General features: G+C 40.6%; 1 protein-coding gene across 2 annotated transcripts in view; it reads right to left on the bottom strand.

The window, feature by feature from the left end:
- Positions 1-2,318: 2,318 nt before the first annotated feature.
- Positions 2,319-19,699, bottom strand: part of LOC140347181 (probable E3 ubiquitin-protein ligase HECTD4) — a 28,659-nt gene continuing 11,278 nt past the window's right edge. For both annotated transcript variants that reach the window (XM_072433541.1, XM_072433542.1), the window contains exons 29-76: positions 19,465-19,633; positions 19,109-19,244; positions 18,873-19,017; positions 18,639-18,805; positions 18,418-18,564; positions 17,457-17,641; positions 17,235-17,388; positions 16,833-17,113; positions 16,558-16,744; positions 16,388-16,469; positions 15,382-15,584; positions 15,163-15,298; positions 14,875-15,057; positions 14,615-14,779; positions 14,374-14,543; positions 14,164-14,279; positions 13,988-14,091; positions 13,738-13,899; positions 13,491-13,639; positions 13,140-13,219; positions 12,858-13,021; positions 12,534-12,771; positions 12,309-12,445; positions 12,107-12,233; positions 11,703-11,840; positions 11,473-11,609; positions 11,241-11,401; positions 10,976-11,157; positions 10,693-10,898; positions 10,380-10,510; positions 10,094-10,299; positions 9,834-10,013; positions 8,381-9,765; positions 8,098-8,305; positions 6,949-7,172; positions 6,730-6,875; positions 6,551-6,654; positions 6,319-6,442; positions 5,390-5,580; positions 5,153-5,299; positions 4,937-5,056; positions 4,712-4,867; positions 4,534-4,637; positions 4,221-4,442; positions 3,981-4,147; positions 3,694-3,889; positions 3,355-3,577; positions 2,319-2,946 (exon numbers count right to left, since the gene is read on the bottom strand). In XM_072433541.1, coding sequence (XP_072289642.1) covers positions 2,810-2,946; positions 3,355-3,577; positions 3,694-3,889; positions 3,981-4,147; positions 4,221-4,442; positions 4,534-4,637; positions 4,712-4,867; positions 4,937-5,056; positions 5,153-5,299; positions 5,390-5,580; positions 6,319-6,442; positions 6,551-6,654; positions 6,730-6,875; positions 6,949-7,172; positions 8,098-8,305; positions 8,381-9,765; positions 9,834-10,013; positions 10,094-10,299; positions 10,380-10,510; positions 10,693-10,898; positions 10,976-11,157; positions 11,241-11,401; positions 11,473-11,609; positions 11,703-11,840; positions 12,107-12,233; positions 12,309-12,445; positions 12,534-12,771; positions 12,858-13,021; positions 13,140-13,219; positions 13,491-13,639; positions 13,738-13,899; positions 13,988-14,091; positions 14,164-14,279; positions 14,374-14,543; positions 14,615-14,779; positions 14,875-15,057; positions 15,163-15,298; positions 15,382-15,584; positions 16,388-16,469; positions 16,558-16,744; positions 16,833-17,113; positions 17,235-17,388; positions 17,457-17,641; positions 18,418-18,564; positions 18,639-18,805; positions 18,873-19,017; positions 19,109-19,244; positions 19,465-19,633 — 8,982 coding nt within the window. In that variant the 3' untranslated portion in view covers positions 2,319-2,809. The remainder of the gene's footprint in view (positions 2,947-3,354; positions 3,578-3,693; positions 3,890-3,980; positions 4,148-4,220; positions 4,443-4,533; positions 4,638-4,711; positions 4,868-4,936; positions 5,057-5,152; positions 5,300-5,389; positions 5,581-6,318; positions 6,443-6,550; positions 6,655-6,729; positions 6,876-6,948; positions 7,173-8,097; positions 8,306-8,380; positions 9,766-9,833; positions 10,014-10,093; positions 10,300-10,379; positions 10,511-10,692; positions 10,899-10,975; positions 11,158-11,240; positions 11,402-11,472; positions 11,610-11,702; positions 11,841-12,106; positions 12,234-12,308; positions 12,446-12,533; positions 12,772-12,857; positions 13,022-13,139; positions 13,220-13,490; positions 13,640-13,737; positions 13,900-13,987; positions 14,092-14,163; positions 14,280-14,373; positions 14,544-14,614; positions 14,780-14,874; positions 15,058-15,162; positions 15,299-15,381; positions 15,585-16,387; positions 16,470-16,557; positions 16,745-16,832; positions 17,114-17,234; positions 17,389-17,456; positions 17,642-18,417; positions 18,565-18,638; positions 18,806-18,872; positions 19,018-19,108; positions 19,245-19,464; positions 19,634-19,699) is intronic.

Genomic DNA, 19,699 nt, shown 5'->3' with positions numbered 1-19,699 from the left:
AATATTGTTAATTGCAGATAAGAGTTTGGATTATTATCTTATTACATGCCACTCTTGTAATTAAAAAAAAAAACGTTAATTTCCCACTCTCATAAATCAGCTGAAGTACATGAATCCAGCTTTAACAGGCCTGGCCTAGCGTTTACTGGTGTCTGGTTTACATGATTTAACAGCAGTCTGTCACAAAACATTCTGCAGACCTCGTGGCTCGGTCACATGTTTGCTTGGAGAAAATGTAAACACTCCCAAGTATTGACTAGTCATAATGGAAGAAAGAATAAAGATGACAACTAATGCATTGGTTCATGTCCAGAATAAACTTAATATAGCAGGGGAGCCCCTGACCCCCCCTAGCATAGAAAAACAACAATTTTACAGTTTTGAACATGTAGACATCTCTTTATTGTGACACAGAAATCTCAAATGCCATCTCATTGTTTACGTCTGTATAATCCATATTAGATATGTTACGCTTTTGATGTGCAGAGGTAAAACAGTAGAAGTTAAGTTAATGCAACCATAAATAATTGTAATAAATATCACATAAATGTACAGCACACAATTTATCTGAACATCTTTGTATGAATTTGTCCTTTATATAGTGTAACCTCTCCTGCCTAGAACCAAAAGTGTAAGAGCCTCCCTGTTAGCAGCAGCCTACACCCTTCAAAAGAAGAGAATCCAATCAGCAAGCAACACAAAAATCACACTAGATCAAATATCAACTCAATGTTCTCAGCAGTTTAAAAAGTAAATGTACAAAAACCTTTTTTTTTTTCACCAAAAGATAGGGGGAAAGAAAGAAAAAAAGACACAAGGTGATGAATAAATTACTCAATATCCCAGAATAATAAAAACAGACTAGATGCTCACCACCAGTTTGTTCAGGGTTTTTTTCTTGGAAGGGTAGTGCAAACAAAAATAGATGAAGGTAAAGTAATAGCAATTACTAAAACTGCCATCAAACATAACCTTAGTCTATATACATATTACCAATTAATTTGTACACAGCTAAATGTTTTTTAATGTTTGGGAAAAAAACAAACAGAATACCGTTCTTATTTATAAGAAGGCAGAACCAAAAATCCAAGATTACCCACTGCCCAAATCAGATGACTGTAGATTAAGGAGCAGACTAGAGCTGGGTTTTGATTCAAATTTCAAGAATCGATTCGATTCCGATTTTTACGCTTCAAAATCGATTTTTTCCGATTTCTCAGATCCCATCCGATTCGATCCGATTTCGATCTGATTTCCGATTCGATCCGATTTCGATTCGATCCGGGGGTTAATGTTATTAAAACTGAAAAATGTATTTGAACCTTCACTTCATGACTGTGTAGAGAAGCAACATATTAAAACTAGTATTATATCAATATTAAACAGCAAATCTTACAAGTATTGGTAGTTACTGATGGCTGGAAGACTGATGAAAAGGTTAAGGGTCAATCTACCGTCAAGAAAGATGATTCAGGACAATAAATGGAGGACATCATTGAGATGACTACATCTGCAACAGTGGATTCCTACTGGGACACTAACCAGTGCATTATTATTATGCTTGAAAATAATTAAGAATTCACCCAAAAGCGGTTGCTACCAAAAGCATTTTTATTTTAAAACTGCTCACACACTGCCAGTACTGAAACTGGAAGTATAAAATGTAAACGTTGAGCATTAAAATAAATAAATAAATAAAAAAATAATAATAATAAATATATATATATATATATATATATATATATTTTAATTATAATTTTAATTTTTAAATTTTTAATTATATTTTTTTAATAAAAAAAAAATGTTTTAATTTTTTCTTTTTTTTTTTAAATTGATCTTACAAATCGGTACAAATCGATAATCGGTCATTAATATGGGAATCGATTAAAAATCGGAAAATCGATTTTTTCAACCCAGCTCTAGAGCAGACCAGGTATATTTTAAACATTCAGTAGTAGAAGCACAAAAACAGTAATTAAGAGAAGCTGGGAAAAAATAAAACCTTCACGTTTAAATGCAGCACAGGGTTTTGAAACCCGTAATGTAAGTAGAGCAACGCCTACAGTATGTCCTTTCAGCCAGACTCACTATGCTGCCTCAATGCTTGGATAGTGAAAGAGTGATTTACTACATAATCATTGATTTACTATATGACTAATTGAATATTTATTGGGATTTGGATAAAATGTTTTAGTTTAGGCTTATATTTAGTAGATACTGGATTTAAAAACAGGCAACAAGAGTGTTATATAATGTACAGCATCAGAGCTGATCAAAGTAGGCAGCACGACAGTCCCTTCTTCACACACTCATACCTCTTTCACATCTTTGTACGAGTTTAGTATGAGACTCCAACAGCAAAGGCAAGTCACTGATCATCAGCCCCTAAAAGGGGGCAGAGGGAGGCAGCTAAATCAAGCTTTGAGAGTAATGGAGTTTGTGACTGCATTCACAGCAGCATCTTAATAGTACAGACCAGTCACAGTTTACTGTTCTTCTTGTGTTTGTGAAACATACTTGTGACATTTGCAGTGGAAGAACAACTGGTCTTATATTGTCACATTTCAATTCATAAAAATCAAGTGAAGCGTTCTTCAAGAGGAAAGAAGGCAAAATAAAAAGTAATACTTGTATCATACTCAGTGCAACCAGAACAATCACATCTGCAGAGCCAGTGTTAGCTCAGATTGTCTTCCCTGAATGTTATAGAAAAATGAACTGTTATAAGCTTTAATTAAGAAAGCAAAATAGACCAAGATAAGCCAAAAGCAGCATGAAACTAAAAAGTACAGTGGAAAATCAAGTTCTCTCAGCCGCTGAGTGGATCCTCACGATAGTGAATGGCATAACGGAGTTTCTCCAGCATCACGTCCAACGACGTATACTGAGGCAGTTTGACCATGAACATACAGGTCTCCACTCTGATGTAGCGCGAGTCAGGCTGACCTGGAAAAAACACACACCAAAGTCTTTGTACCTAAAGCTTGAATACTACAGAGACACAGAAAACAAAATGGAATAAATAAACAAAAACAATTATTTTACTTTTCGTAACTCAATAATTTATTAATTAACATGACTTCAGAAGGCTGTAAATAAATAAAATACTTGCTAGATGTTTACCACCAGGCCTTTTGTCATGTGGGAGGCCACTGAGGTACTTTGAGCCAGCTGTTAGACATGATAAGCAGCCTACCTGATAATAGCACACTTATCTAGTAGTGTACGCCAATAGACGTGTCGTCATTGTTTGCTTGTTCTATAGAACATAAATGTGCTAATGCACCATGTATTTTAGATTACACTAAAACACCAAAAGAATAGAGGGGTAGCTGGTTGAAGAGGTGCACATACCTGCTGCTCCATCAGGGGGTGCTAGCTTCATAGGATAAGGAGGAACATGTGCTGTGTCTGGGCCTCCATCCTTGCAGGGGCAGGTGAAGGGGATGCGCTCTTGGTTGCAGGCAAACTTGATGAATTTGCAAAGCTCCTCTTGTGTAAACATCTCAAGTGCAGTCCAGAAGAACTCAATGTGCTGATCCGTTTCCATCAGACCCACCTGGTACATAGTGTGAGCCTGTAGATAATAACAACAGGGGGAAACAATAATGACTCAAACGATGTGGACTCAAACTATGTGGGATCTGCAATTGGAGTGTTTAAAAATCATAGCATAAAACAAAGCACACAAACCTTTAGAAACTCCAGGTTTATGTAAGGCAGGCCGCAGGTGCGCAGCTCCACCTCAAATGGACTGAGCATAGTGAGGAGCTGCAGAGGGATGATGGAGGCCAGTCCCGCGCGCACAGCAGTCATACACTCAATATTCTGGAGCTCTCTCAGACGAAGGCTCCTCACCGCACGAGCGTACATGTCCTTATTTTCCCAACTAAAGAAGAGGTTTAAGTGCATGTTTCATAAATCTCGCAGACAAAATGACAAACTAAGCCATAGGGAGAAATGATCGTCTAGTACTGTACCTGACAATGAGGCTGCGTCCGCCCTGGCACAGCTCCACCTCTTCACCGCTCATCGTAAAGTAAGTAAAAGTGCAGCACGGCCGGCTAGGGGAGTCGGGACTTTCCCCTGAATGGTGCTGGGAAGAGATCTCTGCACAGAGCGCCTCCAACTCTGCCTCATCACTAACCTGCACAAACACACCAAAATGAATCACCAAGTAGGCCAGAAATAAGTTATAGGCAATTAAGAATGATAGTTACCGTTTCAAACTTTTGAACCAGGTTATAAGTAAGAACATCTGCTTCTTGTAAGTCGTGCTCTGGGTTAAGGCTCTCACCCACCAAACCCTTCCAGAAAGAGCTCAGCAAGTCTAATGGGAGTGGGATATCCGCACGTATGGCAATGCCCAGTAGCTGGCCAAAGAAGTGGAGCAACTGTTCCTCTGAATAACTTATTGGGCAGGGGGTCAAGATGTACTTCCCCTGAAAAAATATATATATAAATTTTAACACCAGTGAATAAAGGTGCATCTGTTTATCAAAAGGTCAATTACATTATGTTGAATAGATTTACCTTGTTACGGTTGGCTGCAGCACTTGGACATGGAAGCAACAGGGAAAGAGCAGAGCTCTGCAGTTCCTTACACACTTGCCATAGGAAATGTCTAAAGGAGCCGCCTAAAGGAGAAGCAGATCTTAGAAATATAACAGATAAGGAGAATACAGATCATTTGAATGGATAAAACACACACTTGTTCCATGAACTTCCTCTCCAGTGAAGCGGATGTTGAAGGCGTAGGTGGGGTCTCCTCCGCTGGCCAGTTTCACACAGAGCTGAGAGGATGGGACACAGGCTAGCTGCCGCGCAGCCTGACAGAAATATGTGTTCTCTGAGGATCTGATCTCACCTAAAAACACAAAATGTTATCAAACCTGCTCAGGTCTAAAGGGTGTGTGGTAAAGTACTGAATATTTACCACCAACAATCTCCAGAGGGTCCAGAGATATTTCAGGAGCTGCATGGTCAGCTGTGCGCTGTACTGTGGCATTTAGTACTCTGTTCATAACTGTGACTTTAGTGTCATAAAATATTAAGCCTGTAAATGAATACAATAGATTCATAAGAATAAAGTACCTCAACATTTTAATTAGAAGCTTATAAAGAGATCTTTCTTTCATCCTTTAGTTCATACCTTTGGCTTCACATAGCAATGCAGCAATGCTGTTTTGATAGGTATGAGTTTGTCGCAACTCCACAAGAGGTAGAAAGAAGCTCTCCAGTGTGTTGTTCAGAGACTGGAGCAGAGCGAACCGCAAACGTAGGCTTTCCACTGGTACATCTTCATGAAACACACATTAAGTTTACTATCAAATATCAATAAAGATTGAGTAAATAATATATGAGTTAATGTATAAAAAAAATGTCATACTTAGCAGACAGGCCACACGTGGATCAGCGGTATCACTGGAGTCCAGGTAAACTTCATGTGGGTGCAGCCTGGCCGGTGTGATTGCCAAGTGACGACAGAGTCTGTCGATGTACTGCACCAATGCCACATCCATCTCCAAAGTCCACTTTCGAGAGGCCTTTTGGGCATGCCGTGTGTCCATACAGGTGCACCTAGAATGAGAAAGAATGTCAATTTCATAGAATGTATTAAAGTGTAATTGCACACATTAATGTAAACTCATTTATAATGAAACAATAGTATAAAGTACAAGAGTATGAATGTGGTGTGTGAGTAAGTGGTGGTTGGTGGTGGTGGTTGGAGGTGGTTGGTGGTAACGTGGCTCATGCCAGATACATTCTCGTGATATTTCTTTCACAAATTCTTGATAATCTCTCTGGTCAGGTTTGGTTTGAGTCCGGCTGCTGTGGCCCTGACCAATCACATTGTTGTTTGGGCAAAAGTCAAAAGGATGAACCTAAATACACATGGCGAAACCAACAGACGTACTTTGGCTCATTTTAGCAGATTTACGAATCATCTTCTTTTTTTAAACGCGCCCATAGAAGTTTTGTGTATTTGTGGACGGGGAAGATGTCTGTACTTTTCACTGACTGGATTCAACACCATTTTGATTTTTTCAGCTCATTTCTGTTGTTGTGATGCCTCGACCAAACAGATTCAAATATTTGTCATGACGTTACACCTTTTCCTAACTGCTTTCGGCGAGAGTCTGTATAGATCGTTATTGAGTAGAAATCAATTCAGAGGGATACACAGATCAAATTGGCAGAACCAGGTTAGGTTGGAGGATCAGTGGCACAGATTGGCATTAATATTTTACCACCACAAAGTATGAGGAGAATGAATAATGTATGAAAGAGCAAATAAAGGAGGTTTATAGGCTTCACCTTTCAAAGTGAAGGTCATATCCACAGGCCAAAATTGCCCTCCAAACACTGCGAATGTCCTGTTTGGCCCGGTCGACCGCAAATTTATGGAAGCCTTCCAGTGTCAAGAATTTTTCTTCAGAAACTAAAAACAAAGAATAGCTGAGACTCCAAATATATACCCGCTAATTAACTTGGGACACAACAATGCTAAAAGATGAATACTTTCTTTTCCAGTGCGTTTTATGCTAACCTTCAGGTTTTTTGGCAGGAGACTTTTCCAAATCTTTTTCATCAGGTTTGGATTTCTCTGGAGATTTTGGCTTTAGAACAGCCTTCTTTTCACTCAGTGCAGTTCTAAAAAGAAAAACGCCGATAAATAACTGCATCTAAAATAGAACTTATACTATAGAGTTTGGCGTATTGACTTACCTCACACTGTTGAGTACAGACTTTTCTTTGCTAGGTGGCTTGGTGATAGGTCTCTTTGTGCTAACTACCTTGCCTTGATGCTGCTCTTTTCCGGCTTTATTATATTTGTTTTTATTTGGCTTGGGAGTCCCATATTTTTGCAAAATCTAAAATCACACAAATAAAGTCGGATGAAACACATGTGTTTTCAATCCAGAGACAAACAGGGGAAGATTTTACCTGTGTTAGCTGGTCATCAAGTACTTTTTTAGGAGAACGAACATTGGTAAAGAATGTGTGCAGCAGGTTGCCAGGGGTCTGAGAGTTGATTTGCTCTTTGCTGAGATAAATATCTGACACTTTGATTGGTTTGGTCGGTGTGAGGCTAAGCATCTGTTCTGAATGCACACAACTTTTAAAAATGTCTGTAAGAACGTCTCTAGCCCCGAGTACAAGCTTGTCACCTAAAGTAAAATATAAACATTAGCATATAAAACAGGAACATACAATCAGATTTACAATTATGAAAGAATATATTCTGGAATAACGAAATATCGACAACTGTGTGAAATGTAAATGCAATGAAGTGCTCATCTTGTCTCTAAAGGTGCACTAATTAATTTTTGTAGGGAGGTCAGCCACCTGCTCGTCTCCATGGAGATGATATTGCTTTGTCTGGAATGTTCCACAAGTTTACTAGCAATGTTTTCAATTACAGGATTGCAATACTAATAAAGATAAACTGAAAACATGTCTCCATAATCCCTCATTCGTCCAGGAGTGATCCATTGTAGAAAAAGTTTCAAAGTAGAAATCTGGTTAATGTATTTAAAATAAAGATGTTTCGAGATTGACTTTCGGATAAAAGTCTTGATTTAAAAAAAATAAAAATACATTGCCTCGATAATGACAACCTTCTAAACCTTTTCTATACTGAAGAGGAAATCTCATTCACAGTAAGAAAAGTGCATGTTTTATAGATCTGACCTGTAACTTGGCTGTCTCCATGGATATAGGAGATGTTTAATGTCATACTGTGCAACATTCTAGGTAAAACAATATGTCCATGGAGACAAGCAGGTGGTGGACCCGCCACTTGAAAAGTATTTACCATATTTGATGATTAAAACATATCACTTTTTTTATTTTTACCTTTTATTCCAAGTTAGTGAAATGTAGTTCATTATTTAAATGCAAATGTTATGTTTTGAGGTTGTTATGTAGACTTGATCTTGTTCTATTTATTATGTGGTTTGTTATGTGATGAAACACAGTCTTGAAATTTGCTTTTGGTATCAATCAAATTGGTCTATTTCTATTAATTAAACACTGCAAATATGTACCGTAAACTACACAAGTATGTTATGTACACAGTCTGTGTTGACCCACCTTTGATTGATTTGTCTATAAAATAGTCCTCAAGAGCAGAGCTTCCTTGTGTATCAAACAAGCTTTGGTTGACACTGGAAGCAGTTAGAATCTCCTCATTGGTCAATTCCATGAGCTCTTCCTCTCCATCAAGACTTGACAAGCCGATTAAGTCACTACTGTTAAAAAGACTTGCACGTATTTTTTCCACTTTCGCTCGAGAGCGCACCTAAATTTAAACAAAAGAAAAAGAAAAAAATTAGTTTCAGAGCATATGCTAACGTAATGGAAAAAACAACTCTACCTCAATGACAGCGTATCCCTTTATGGGCCTGGTTATGACCGTATTGCTTTCAATTGAGGCTACTGTTTGCATAGAGCCCCCATCTGACAAAGATGCTGTTTCTGCAGTGTCGACAGGCTCCCCTAAACTCCCAAGACTTCCCAGACTTCCAGTGCTTGTGAGTGAAATATCAAGACTCTCCTGGCTGGATACAGTGTGAGGGTCCTGTGGTCCTTGCTGGGCATATGGAACAGCGGAGGCAGCTGCAGTCAGAGTGGGAGCGGCTGACATGTCCTGGTCCACAGAGAGCTCACTTGCAGTGCGAGACACGCCTTGAGAAGAGCTGCAGATGGAGGTCTGACTTGTCGAGGCAGATGCACTCACACTCATGGCAGGAGTAACACTGCTGGAGCTGTCTGGGCTCTCAGGACCTCCAGAACCACGTTCTGGTTCAGGAACTGTTTTACAATCTGATGGGCTTAGAACTGCAGGAACAATTTTGGGTTTACTGAGATCCTCCTCTTGCAGCGGGATAAAGATTTCATCTTTAAAGAGTCCACCATGCCCATTGCAAGCCCTTCGAATGGCATTACGGACTACTGTCTCCTCTAGATGAGTGGGAATACCAGAAAGGACTAAGATGCGACTGTGGGCAGTGGGACCCACCAAAGCCTGGCAGGCATCAGTTACTGCGTCACTGGTTACACTCAGACCCTGAGGGTCTTTGTTGGCAAGATGTCGTAGAATCATTAAGAGAGTGAGGCAGCGGTGGAACCAAAGCAAGTCCTCAGGTTTACTGCCTGCCATGTTTAATAGGGCACTGTCACTTTCAGATAGACGGGCACCTCCATTTCCACGTTTCCCCCCAACCGCAGCGGCCACCGCTGCAGCAGCCCTCTCTCGTTTCAGCTTCACCTTCTTCCGTTTGGACAAAAGGCTTGGGCTCTGAGGTGTTTGGCCAGGGGACGATGATGATGAAGAAGAGGAGTCACTGAGGTTGGGTGCACTGGTGGAGGACAAGGGTCCTACAGATGGACCTCCAACACTGAGTGGTAGTGTCACCTCTGCCACGGCCAGACAAACCTCCATCAGAGCATGGAAGTAGGTGGAGAAGCGGCTCTGCTCTGCACCCAGAGCCAATGGAATTCCCGTTGAAGAGGATGCCCCGGGGCCAGTGCCTCCAGCTGTCCATCCCTGAGTCTCTCGGTCATACAGCTTCCTCAGTTCTGTTTGCAGAGCCATTAGCACGGCGAGGCAGGGATTGAGCAATAGAGCAATAGAGCTGGAGAGACCAGCAGGACTTTTGCGCTGCTCCAAATGATGGATCTTTCTCAAAAGTTCGGCTAGCAAGTGAAAAATTTGTTCCTTGATGGATGGAGCCAAATCAGTAGTCCACAGTAACCCACCTGGAGAAAAGTTGAACAGTAAGCCTAGTACCAGAGGCAAGATGTGTAAACAATATACTGTGACCAACCTAAAAGCTCTACAACTTGTAGCAAGACAGAAGAGGGTACTGAGTCCAACTCTTCCTCTGAGCGCTCACCGCCTTCAACTAGTTTCCATGTCAACAGCTGCTCTGCAAATGCCAAGGCCAAGGGGAACTCAAGAGGAAGGGAATGCAAAACCAAAACAGCACCCGGAGGAGGAGACACTCCTGGAAGAAATAAAATTTAAAAATCAAACTCAAATTTTATGCACTCCTCCTTGGAATGTAAAAGGCATAGTAATACAAACCTAATTTGACATGTACTTTATCCGTGGGAATGATGACAGAAGGGAACTGATTTGTAGTTGGAGGAGGGGTGAGGCCTGTGTTAGTTGGTGATGCATCCAGAGGATAACACACTGCCTCCATCAAATTCAGCTGCCCATTTCGGCGTACTTTATGACCCTGGCCATACACCATGACCCGTGCCCAGGGAGCCTTGTACAGACTAGAGCTACAGACAACATAAAACCTTTAATAAATATAAGACAAAAGCGATGGAGAAATACAAATATTATAAACTTGAAAACGTACTCTTTGCGGCAGCCAAGTTGGCTTTCCTTACAAGAGACAATTACAAATGCTGCACCAGGAAAGCTGACATCCATGCTAACTTTTGACTCAGTCACAGGGAATTCTTCAGATGTGAATTGCTCTGGGGCATTCTGACAGAATAAAAAAAAGTTATATTGGCAAAAAATTTAGCATTTCAAGCCGATCATTATCATGTGTTGTGGGATTGCCCGCCTGTTTAAGATAGATGAGCTTAATAGAGCATTTTGTTTGAATTCTGTTGTGTTATTTCATACAAAAAAAAATAAGTAAAACTAAAACAAAACCCGCTGACCTGTAGAAAGCAGCATATTTGCTTGGTGAGCTCTAGAAGGCTTTCTTCCCCTTGATGTAAGGCACGGGTGATGGCCACAGTCAACCACTCACAAATAGGCTGAGCATTGCCTTGATAAAATAAGTCAGTAGGGGAACAGCTCTGGCTCTGGAGGTTATGAAGCACTGACTGGGCCAGCAGGATTGAGTCAGAACTAATAGTGCCATCTGTAGGAAGAATAAGAATTAGGATGCCATTAAGAAATGTTAGTTAGTCATTGTTGGCATTTGTAGAATAGCCTGACCAGGCAAAGGAGGTGCCAGCAGCTGATTAGACAAAAGTTGCAAGTGTTCCAGAGTAATATCGCGAATGGCAGGGATATGAAAAAGGCGCGTGAAAGTGTGGGGATTCTTGGGAGCAAAAATATTGAGCAAGGCCATTCGACAGTACAGGCGAGCCAGGGCACTTTCACATCGCAGCAGTTCCCTGTGGAAGTATTGTTAGAGAACAAATTTACAATTTGTGAAGAGTTTTAAATAAATCATTTGAGAATCACAAGTGAATAGGACCTGTGGATCTGAATGTTGCTAGAATCAAGAGAAACTAAGCCATTGGAGGCAGTTCTTCGAGATCCAGCAGGTGGGCGTTCAAGTATCTCGATTGGATACCAATATCTGACCAACACACCCTCGCTGCGGAGGTACGTTTCAACTTGTACCAGCTCATTTACCTGCATGGAAGATGGAAGCGATGTGTTATATGCTACATTTACCAATCACACCTTAAATAATAACGTCTTACAGTATCTACATCTAGCACAGCTCCATGTAGTCCAAATGTCTTCAGCATTCCCCGGATGGCAAACTTTGGCAATGCAGTTCCTCCAATAGTGCTGCTGGTATTGTTGCTGTCTGGACAACGGATGACGACAGTCAAGCCTGATTTGGAGAAATAAAGGTTTATTACGATTATTGATAATACTGGATTATTGTCCATCAATAATCATATCAATGATTTAAAACAGATCTTACCTTTGCGAACTTTATCAATGGTAAACTTGTTGGCCTCATCTTTGATGTCCTCAATAGTAGGGAGATAGAGATCTCGAGGAATACCCCCGTTCTCCTCATAAAGAAATTCAACAGTCTGTCTTGCTATGTCAACCATACCTACCCCAAATTAGAACAGATACATAGGATAAGCAAAATAAGCATATTGAGACTTCCATATTAAGAGCTATAGATGTAACTACAGCATTACTGTTACAGCAATGAATAGTTTTTACTGGCAAAGCACTTTAGAGGGACATATAAGATATGAAAAATGATTTTAAAAATACCGGTAATGTTTCTCTCCTAGTGCAACTTTAATTATACAACAAACTACACTAAAGGGTTTTACTTGAATAAGTATAGTAATTGTAGCCATCCCATACCAAGCTGTAGAGCTCCTTTAATCTGGTCGAGTCCAGATTTTCTTTCAGCTTCATTGCGGAACCGCCTACGAATCGTTGGAAATACTTTTGTTTCCCAGGCTTTAACCAACAAGGCATAGTGATCTTCCTGAATAAAAACAAAACACAAAATACACATAAAAACAGATCACAATGAAAAAACAAACAAATAAGAAGTACTTACTCTAGGGACATCATCATCATCCTCCTCATCACTTTCATCATCAGCAATAGGGGGAGGATGTGGGTCAGGTCCAGAGGTGACCAAGTTCTCATAACTCAATTCTATTTTGTAATGACATGACAGGTCGCTGTTGTACTCTGTACTCACAAAAAAGAACAATACTCATCCATAAAAATGAATATGATCCATACAGGCATTTTGAGGCATCTCAAGTTGTATACGTACGTTGCTGAGTGACTGCAACAGCTGCAATCCGGCATGGTGGCCCGTGAGACCCTGAGTCTGACGTAACACTAGCCCCTGCATCATTATCACTGTCTGAAGCCATTGCAAATGGAAGTGCTTCAAAATTTGCACTTATTTCCTCAGCTAGGTCCACACAAAAATCTGCAGCATTTCTGTGTGCTTGCCCTTCTGCATACGCAAATGGCCGACTTCCAAAGTTGGCACGAATCTTTGCATTCTACAAATAAGGGGGGTTTATAAATCTCGCAGAAAGTAATGGAGTCATCAGAATAAACTCAGCCCTAAGAGAAAAATTAAAAGTACCTTCTTCTGGATGTGCACCAGGGGCCACATGCCACCTGCAACATCATCAAGCATTGGCCCGAGACGTTGACCACAGTAAGTGAAGTAGACCCTTCCTTTGGGGGCCTGGCCTGGGGGTGGAGGAGTTCCTTCAGACCTCTCCCAGCCGATTCCTGCTACATCACCTGTGTCAATGGCAGAAACATAGCACTTTGTCAGGAACCTATATCTGAAATATGCTATTTTAAATGCTCTATATAAATATACACAGAAGATAATGTGCACCATATTAGTTTTGCTTACCAGGAAGTAACGCCACATCCAATCTTACACTTTTCCACTGAAGAAGACTGGAGCCATTATAATGCACTGCTCGGCCATTACTGAAACAGACAATTCAAGAAAATTATAATATTGCATAAACAGGACAGGCTATTATCAGGAGTTTCCGCCCGGGGGACAGGGCTTACGCAGCTCAGAGTGGGATAAATATCAGAGTTCTCAGACTAGATCCGCAGATTGAGAATTACTCTTGGATGAGAGTCGAAACCTTGTTTTTCAAAAACAGTGTCCAGATGACTACAACTGAATCTTTTTCTACAATGATAATATAGCAGAAAATCACAAATAAATGCAACATGCACCAACACATACTTGTGGAAGAGGCATGTGCCAACTGGATTGGTCCATGCACCGTCTCTTTTCTCAGCCTCTGTGGCAAAACCAAAGGACACAATAGGGCCACTGTCTTCCTCAGAGTCTCCATAGGAGACTATCTCAATTTCCCAGTAAAATGATGGAGCCTGTACAAACACAGAGCAAGTGTGATTAACTTCAGTATAAATGTTACATTTCAGTAATAAATTGTGTGTTTTTATATAACATCCAAATGTATGTCAACCTGAACAGGAACAGGTGATGTAGCATAAATAAATGTCCCTCTGGGTAACCCTCCACCAGCACTCGGATCAGCCAGGAAGGTCACAGAGGTCAGACGAGAGGAAAACATACAGGCTCGTACTGGAGGAAACACTCGGAATGGGCACCAAGTGATTTCTTTTGGCTGAGAAGGTAAGATCAACAGGGTACAGTGTTTTAATCAGCTAAGCTGTAAATTAAAACAATAATACTAATGATTAAAATTTGTCTACCTGACGTCTGTCAGTTTGCAGTGGGGGAGGAGGAGGTCTTGCACAATCTCGATACAGCATCCTTACTCTTTCACACTGGGCTTCAACCATACAAAGCCGCTCCCCTGAAAGAAAAAATATATATAAATACATGACTGACTCAAACATAAAAGTAAGTGCCCCAATCAATAACTCACCAGGGCTACACTCCTGTGCAACTAGATTGAGGACTTCGACAGCAGCTGGGCACTGCTGGATAAACTCTTCACAGAAAGAGCTGTCTTCAAGAAGCTGTGCCATGACAAGACATGCCCTAAAATACACCATATTTTATAATGTCGCCTGTAAATCAAATTGTTATAATCAGAGCTTCTTTTAAAGGTTAACATGCAACATGCTTCACAAACCTAGTTCTAATTTCAGCCAATAGGCGCACTGCAGCCATGACTGGACTGGATCCATCCCCTGTAGCTGGCAGAGAAGTGTGAATAGAGAGACTGCCCTCTTGTGGCAATAGCATTGATTGCACAGCTTGGACCACTTTTTCGGTTATTGATAACTTGTGAAGCGGAAGAGCCTGAGGAATGTTAAACATTAAATATGAATTGCATTTTTATATATCAAAAAAAAAAATCCAGGCTGACTGACCTCCGATCGAGGAGTACACAAACGTGATATTGGTACTGTCAGAATGTCAGTGGCTTTGCAAGCTTTTCTGTATTCAGATGAAGGAAACTTAACAGTTGCAATACCCTCTTGCTCATTAATAGACATAACTATACCAACACTGCCCATCACACCTTTACCAACCACCTGTAGGACAGAGAATTAGTTTAGATTAGTTTTAAGCTGTCAACAACAAAAATGGCATGTGTTCTGAGCTTGAGCATGATTAACCCAGGACCAACCTGAACTTCAGAGCCAATCTTAATAGTCTCTTTAAAGCCACCAAGGGCACAGAGTGCAGCAACTGCCTGTCTGCCAATGGCTTGAAGCTTTGCCAGTTTCCTGGCACTGCTACTACCATTTTCCAAAATACTCTCAGCATACTTCCCTAGCTGGGGAATAAACATCAGTGCCCTGGAAAGTACCTAGAAACGGTTCAAAAGAGCACAAGCAGAACACAAAGAGAAACATATTCAACTTGTTTAACTAGTCAAAGCTGAGAAGAAATTTTTAAATAGATTTTCTCCTACTTTTTCAGCTGTGCTTGTCCAGATCTGAGCCGTGTTGGACTCGGGAGCAGTAAGCAAACTATGTAGCAGAGCGATAACCTCAGCAGCCATACTGTTTGCAACATGTCCACTTATGAAAGGCCTCACAGGGTCAGATCTTTATGGGAATGAAGGGAGATTTTTATTGTGCAATCATATTATAGTAGCAGGACATCCGATAAGTGTGTATATGAAGTATACCTAGCTAGATCAGCGTTTCGGTCCCTACACACAGCTGTTTGTGCAGTTTTCTTCTTGTCCCCAGAAGGGATGCCTCCAGCTATCTCCTGGGCCAAAGCTTCCACAGGCGGCCCAACACTAACGATGAGACCAGACTGTGCCCATTTGTTGGCTTTCCTCAGGGCAGCAGACGCCTCTTCAGTGATTACCTCACAACAGCCACACTAAGTGGACAAATAACAGAACAGTCAGATTGATTTGTATAGTTAACTACAGTGTTGGGTAGTGTTACTTTTAAAAGTATTAAAAGTACCTTGTTACTGCCCTGGAAAACACATTACAATACTGTACGACTTTGTTTTAAAAGTAACATGTTAAGAGTACTATTGTGTTACCAATAATTAACATTATTGTATAACCTATACATGCCGACAATCCCTTTGCTTTGCTGAACACATTAACATAATCATTAAAATATCAAATAAACAAGCAAAATAAAAATGCGTTTGTCTGAGCTTTATTTATCTTTTATGTTGACAGATGACCTCAATACAACGCCATTCTATAAGCACATGTAGGCCTGTCCTAAAGCAATGAAAAACATCACTACAACAACATTATTAGATCAGCAAGATTCCTGATGTACAACAATAGAACGCGCTTCTTTTAGGCCCGTAATTTAGTTAAATCAAACTCACCACATCGCTCTTACCCTACATTTAGTCATCAGCTACAAAATAGTGGTTATAACGAAGGAGAAACGGGCATCTGAAAGATTATTTCTCTTGAGGACAATGCACATCCTTACAACACGCTGAGTGTTTGGTGCTGTGGCTGTGAAATAAACCTGGCTCTGGGATTGTGGTGAAACGAGACCTAACCGTTACTGATTTGAAAAAGAAACTAATACTAGATTAAATGGGTGCACAAAACTAACGTGCTACATTTCTCGTTACTCTAAAAAAGTAATTTGAGTACTCATAACGTGAGGGGTAACACGTTTCACCAACTCTGGTTAAGTACATACCTTTGTCATGTCTCTGTCCATTTTCACCACTTTTTCCATATTTGCCCCAGTACCAAGTCGAAAAGGGCGCCCCTCTGAACTACTGCATATTAAAAGCAGTATTTTAGAGAAAACATAATTTAACAAAAATAAATAAATACATTTACTTTAAATTATGTGGAGTATGTTACCTTAGCAATGGCTGTAAGACTTCATGAGATGATTGGTCTTCTCGCTTGTGAATAAATATTGATAGCTTGCCATCAACAGCTTCGCCCTCCTCCCCAGCATCGTCAGACTTCAAAGCACCTTTGGAACTTGCTCGAGTTAAACTTGTGTCAGGCTCCGACGAGCTGGGAGACAACAGGGTCTGGCAGCCTACAGACAGAATGGATTTTCAATGTTATGTTCCAAAAAATTTAACAGAGTACAAGTATGGATGACAAACCAGATACAACAAACTAACCTGGCACTACATAATCAGCTAGTTTAGCCAATAGCAAGGCAGCAATTCGTGAAGCTGGGTCATTGGCATCTTGTTGCTCTGCATCAAGAGTGTTTATAGAGTAGCTCCATGACGGCAGGGCCACGTTTCCACAATCTTCCACACTCATGAGAGGCAGTGCAGCTCTGCACAGTTGTAGTATGATAAGAACTAGCTTTGGAGAAGGTCTCTGGTCAAGCAGCAGAGACAACAGCTTTGACACACATGCTGGCTGACTTAAAATCGCTTTTCCAATGTGGCTCCTGGAAGAAAATATGTTTAAACATTTGCAGTCGATAAAGAAAATTTACATGTATGAATGACAAACACAGATATTACATCCTAAATAAATTAACAAAATGCTATTTTTAGAATGCATAATACCTAGAGAGGTCATTTAGTAGACTAAGAACATCTTGTAAGGCATCATTGCCAGCTGCTTGATTGCCACAGCACTCTGTGGCTCTGGCAAGGTGATTTGTTAGCAAACTGGACACCTGTCGAGCTAAACCAGAGTGCACTGCATCTGTAGAGCCACCTTTAATCAAAATGAAAGCATGGTTATTAAAAGGAAATTGAGAAGTTGCAGGGCTCTCAGTAACATACCTTCAACCTTCTCCCACTCAATGCAACGATTGGCAAGAACCTGAAAGGCAGCCCAGGCCATTGTGGCTACTTTCTGCTTTTTGGTTTGCTTCTCATTGGAGCTGCATTCTCTCTGACCACTGAGACTGCAAAGTCTGTCCATGAGTTGGACAAGACCACTGCGAACTAGGCACTGTTCTTCACTCCTGGAGCAAGCACAAAAATAAATTGAGTCACAAAATCAACAGTCATGCATCCGCAAGGTATTCACAGCACTGCACGTTTTTCAGCCTTATTAGTTTGATTAAATTAATTATTTGCCTCAAAATCCTACAAACAATACCCCACAATGACAACGTGAAAGGAGATTGTTTGAATTCTTTGCAAATGTATTAAAAAACAGAAAAGTATTTTCAGCCTTTGTTCAATACTTTGTTGAATAACTTTTGGCACAGCTGTAATTAGTGCTGAATTGGGTTAAAGTCTAGGTTCTAGCTGGGCCAGTCAAGGACATGACTAGTCACCCAGGTCCTGCCGCTGAAAAACATCCACACAGCATGATGCTGCCACCACCATGATTCATTGTAGGGATGGTACTGGCCGGGTGACGAGCGGTGCCTGGTTTCCCCCCCAGACATGACACTTGCTATTCAAGCCAAAGAGTTCAAAGTTTGCTTCAGGAGGTTCTGCCCCGTGAGTAGAGCTTACGCAGCTCAGAGTAGGATAAATATCAGAGTTCTCAGACTAGCTCCACAGATTGAAAATGACTGACTCTTGGATGAGAGTCGAAACGTCTCGTTTAAAAAACAAAAACAAGATGTCCCGATGACTACAACTGAATCCTTTTCACAGACTTGTATTATCGGGTATTGTTTATAGAATCTTGAGGCAAATAATGAAATTATTCCAAAATGGAATAAGGCTATAACATAACATAAAATGTGGATGCACTATATAGAAAACATAAATGTAAACCCATTACCTTGTATAGGGAATTGTACATAGCAATCCAATGCTATTGGCACAAGCAATGGGGTAGCGAGCACAAAGTGAAACTACAGATGTCATAGTCTCTCCAAAGGCGTCCTGTACCTGCTCCACCATTCCTCCACAGGTCAACTCTTCAATCCTGCAGACAGAATGATAATCTTAATTCATTTCACACAATATGGGGATGCATGTGCAATAGTGTCCATGTCTCACCGTGGACCCCCCTGCAGAACCATAGTGACTGGCCCCACCAGGTGAGTAACTCCCCCAACTCTGACAGCAGCAGTCAGCAGCTCTCTCATATGAACAAGAGCCTGCTTGCGGGTGCTGCCTCGTTTCCACCGCGTCTGGGCAGCAGACAGAAAAATACTACTTGACACCTGTGAAAAGAGCGAGTGACTTAGACTTTTCCGAAGCACTGTCAAAGCAATTTGACTTTTGACTTACAGCTTGATCTGGAGTAGTCCCAATAAAGGCAAACAATTGTCCCAGCAACACACTATAGGTTGGTTTGTCACGACTATCTTCTACAGCTAGGGATTGAAGCAGGGTAAAGGAGCTGCTGCGATGACTTGTAGGATGGTGTCGTCTTCTAACAAATTTAACCAAATACAAATTAAAGAATTTTTTTTTTTTGCGTGCACTGACTTTATTTACAACTACAGTATGAATAAAATGAATACCTTTGTGGTGGATGAGTAAACTCTAGGTCTTGATTAGCAATCATCTCTAGGTCAGAGGGAGCAGACATGCTGCGCAGGAAGACTGGTTGCTTTACCACAGGAATGACTGTTTTGGCATCTGACAAGGATTTAGAAGCTAATGAAACAATAAAATAAAACAATCACCCAAAAATATTAACATGACTTCAAATATATTTAGAAAATGTATCGTCTTCTTTTTGCATATTATTTTATCTACAGGCTAAAAAGCTATAAGCTATATAGCTTTAAGTCATGGAAATAAACTAGTCTTTGCTATTTGCATTGTATTTGTCTTATTAGAAAACATAACTTAATAAATTGAAATCCAATAATACCTGGCCCCGGTATACCAGCAGGTGTGGTTGTTACACTTCGGCAATGCGGCGCTATTGTAACATGAAGCAGAAGTTCAGTGCGGTTCATCACACTTTTAACAAGTGCCTTTGTTTTAGCCAGAGGTGTACAATTTCTAAGGTGCAGACTGTTGACCTCTTGAAAGAACTTCTCTCTGCAAATAGATAAAAACCTTACAGAACATCTTTTCCTTTTTACCATCTTTTGATTATTTTA

This window comes from Eucyclogobius newberryi, unplaced genomic scaffold (assembly GCF_026437365.1).
Source record: "Eucyclogobius newberryi isolate DKJ021-1_F unplaced genomic scaffold, fEucNew1.0.hap1 SCAF_6, whole genome shotgun sequence".
Lineage (NCBI taxonomy): Eukaryota > Metazoa > Chordata > Actinopteri > Gobiiformes > Gobiidae > Eucyclogobius > Eucyclogobius newberryi.
The sequence above is the reverse complement of the archived record's forward strand: the minus strand, read 5'-3'. Positions and strand labels throughout refer to the sequence as shown.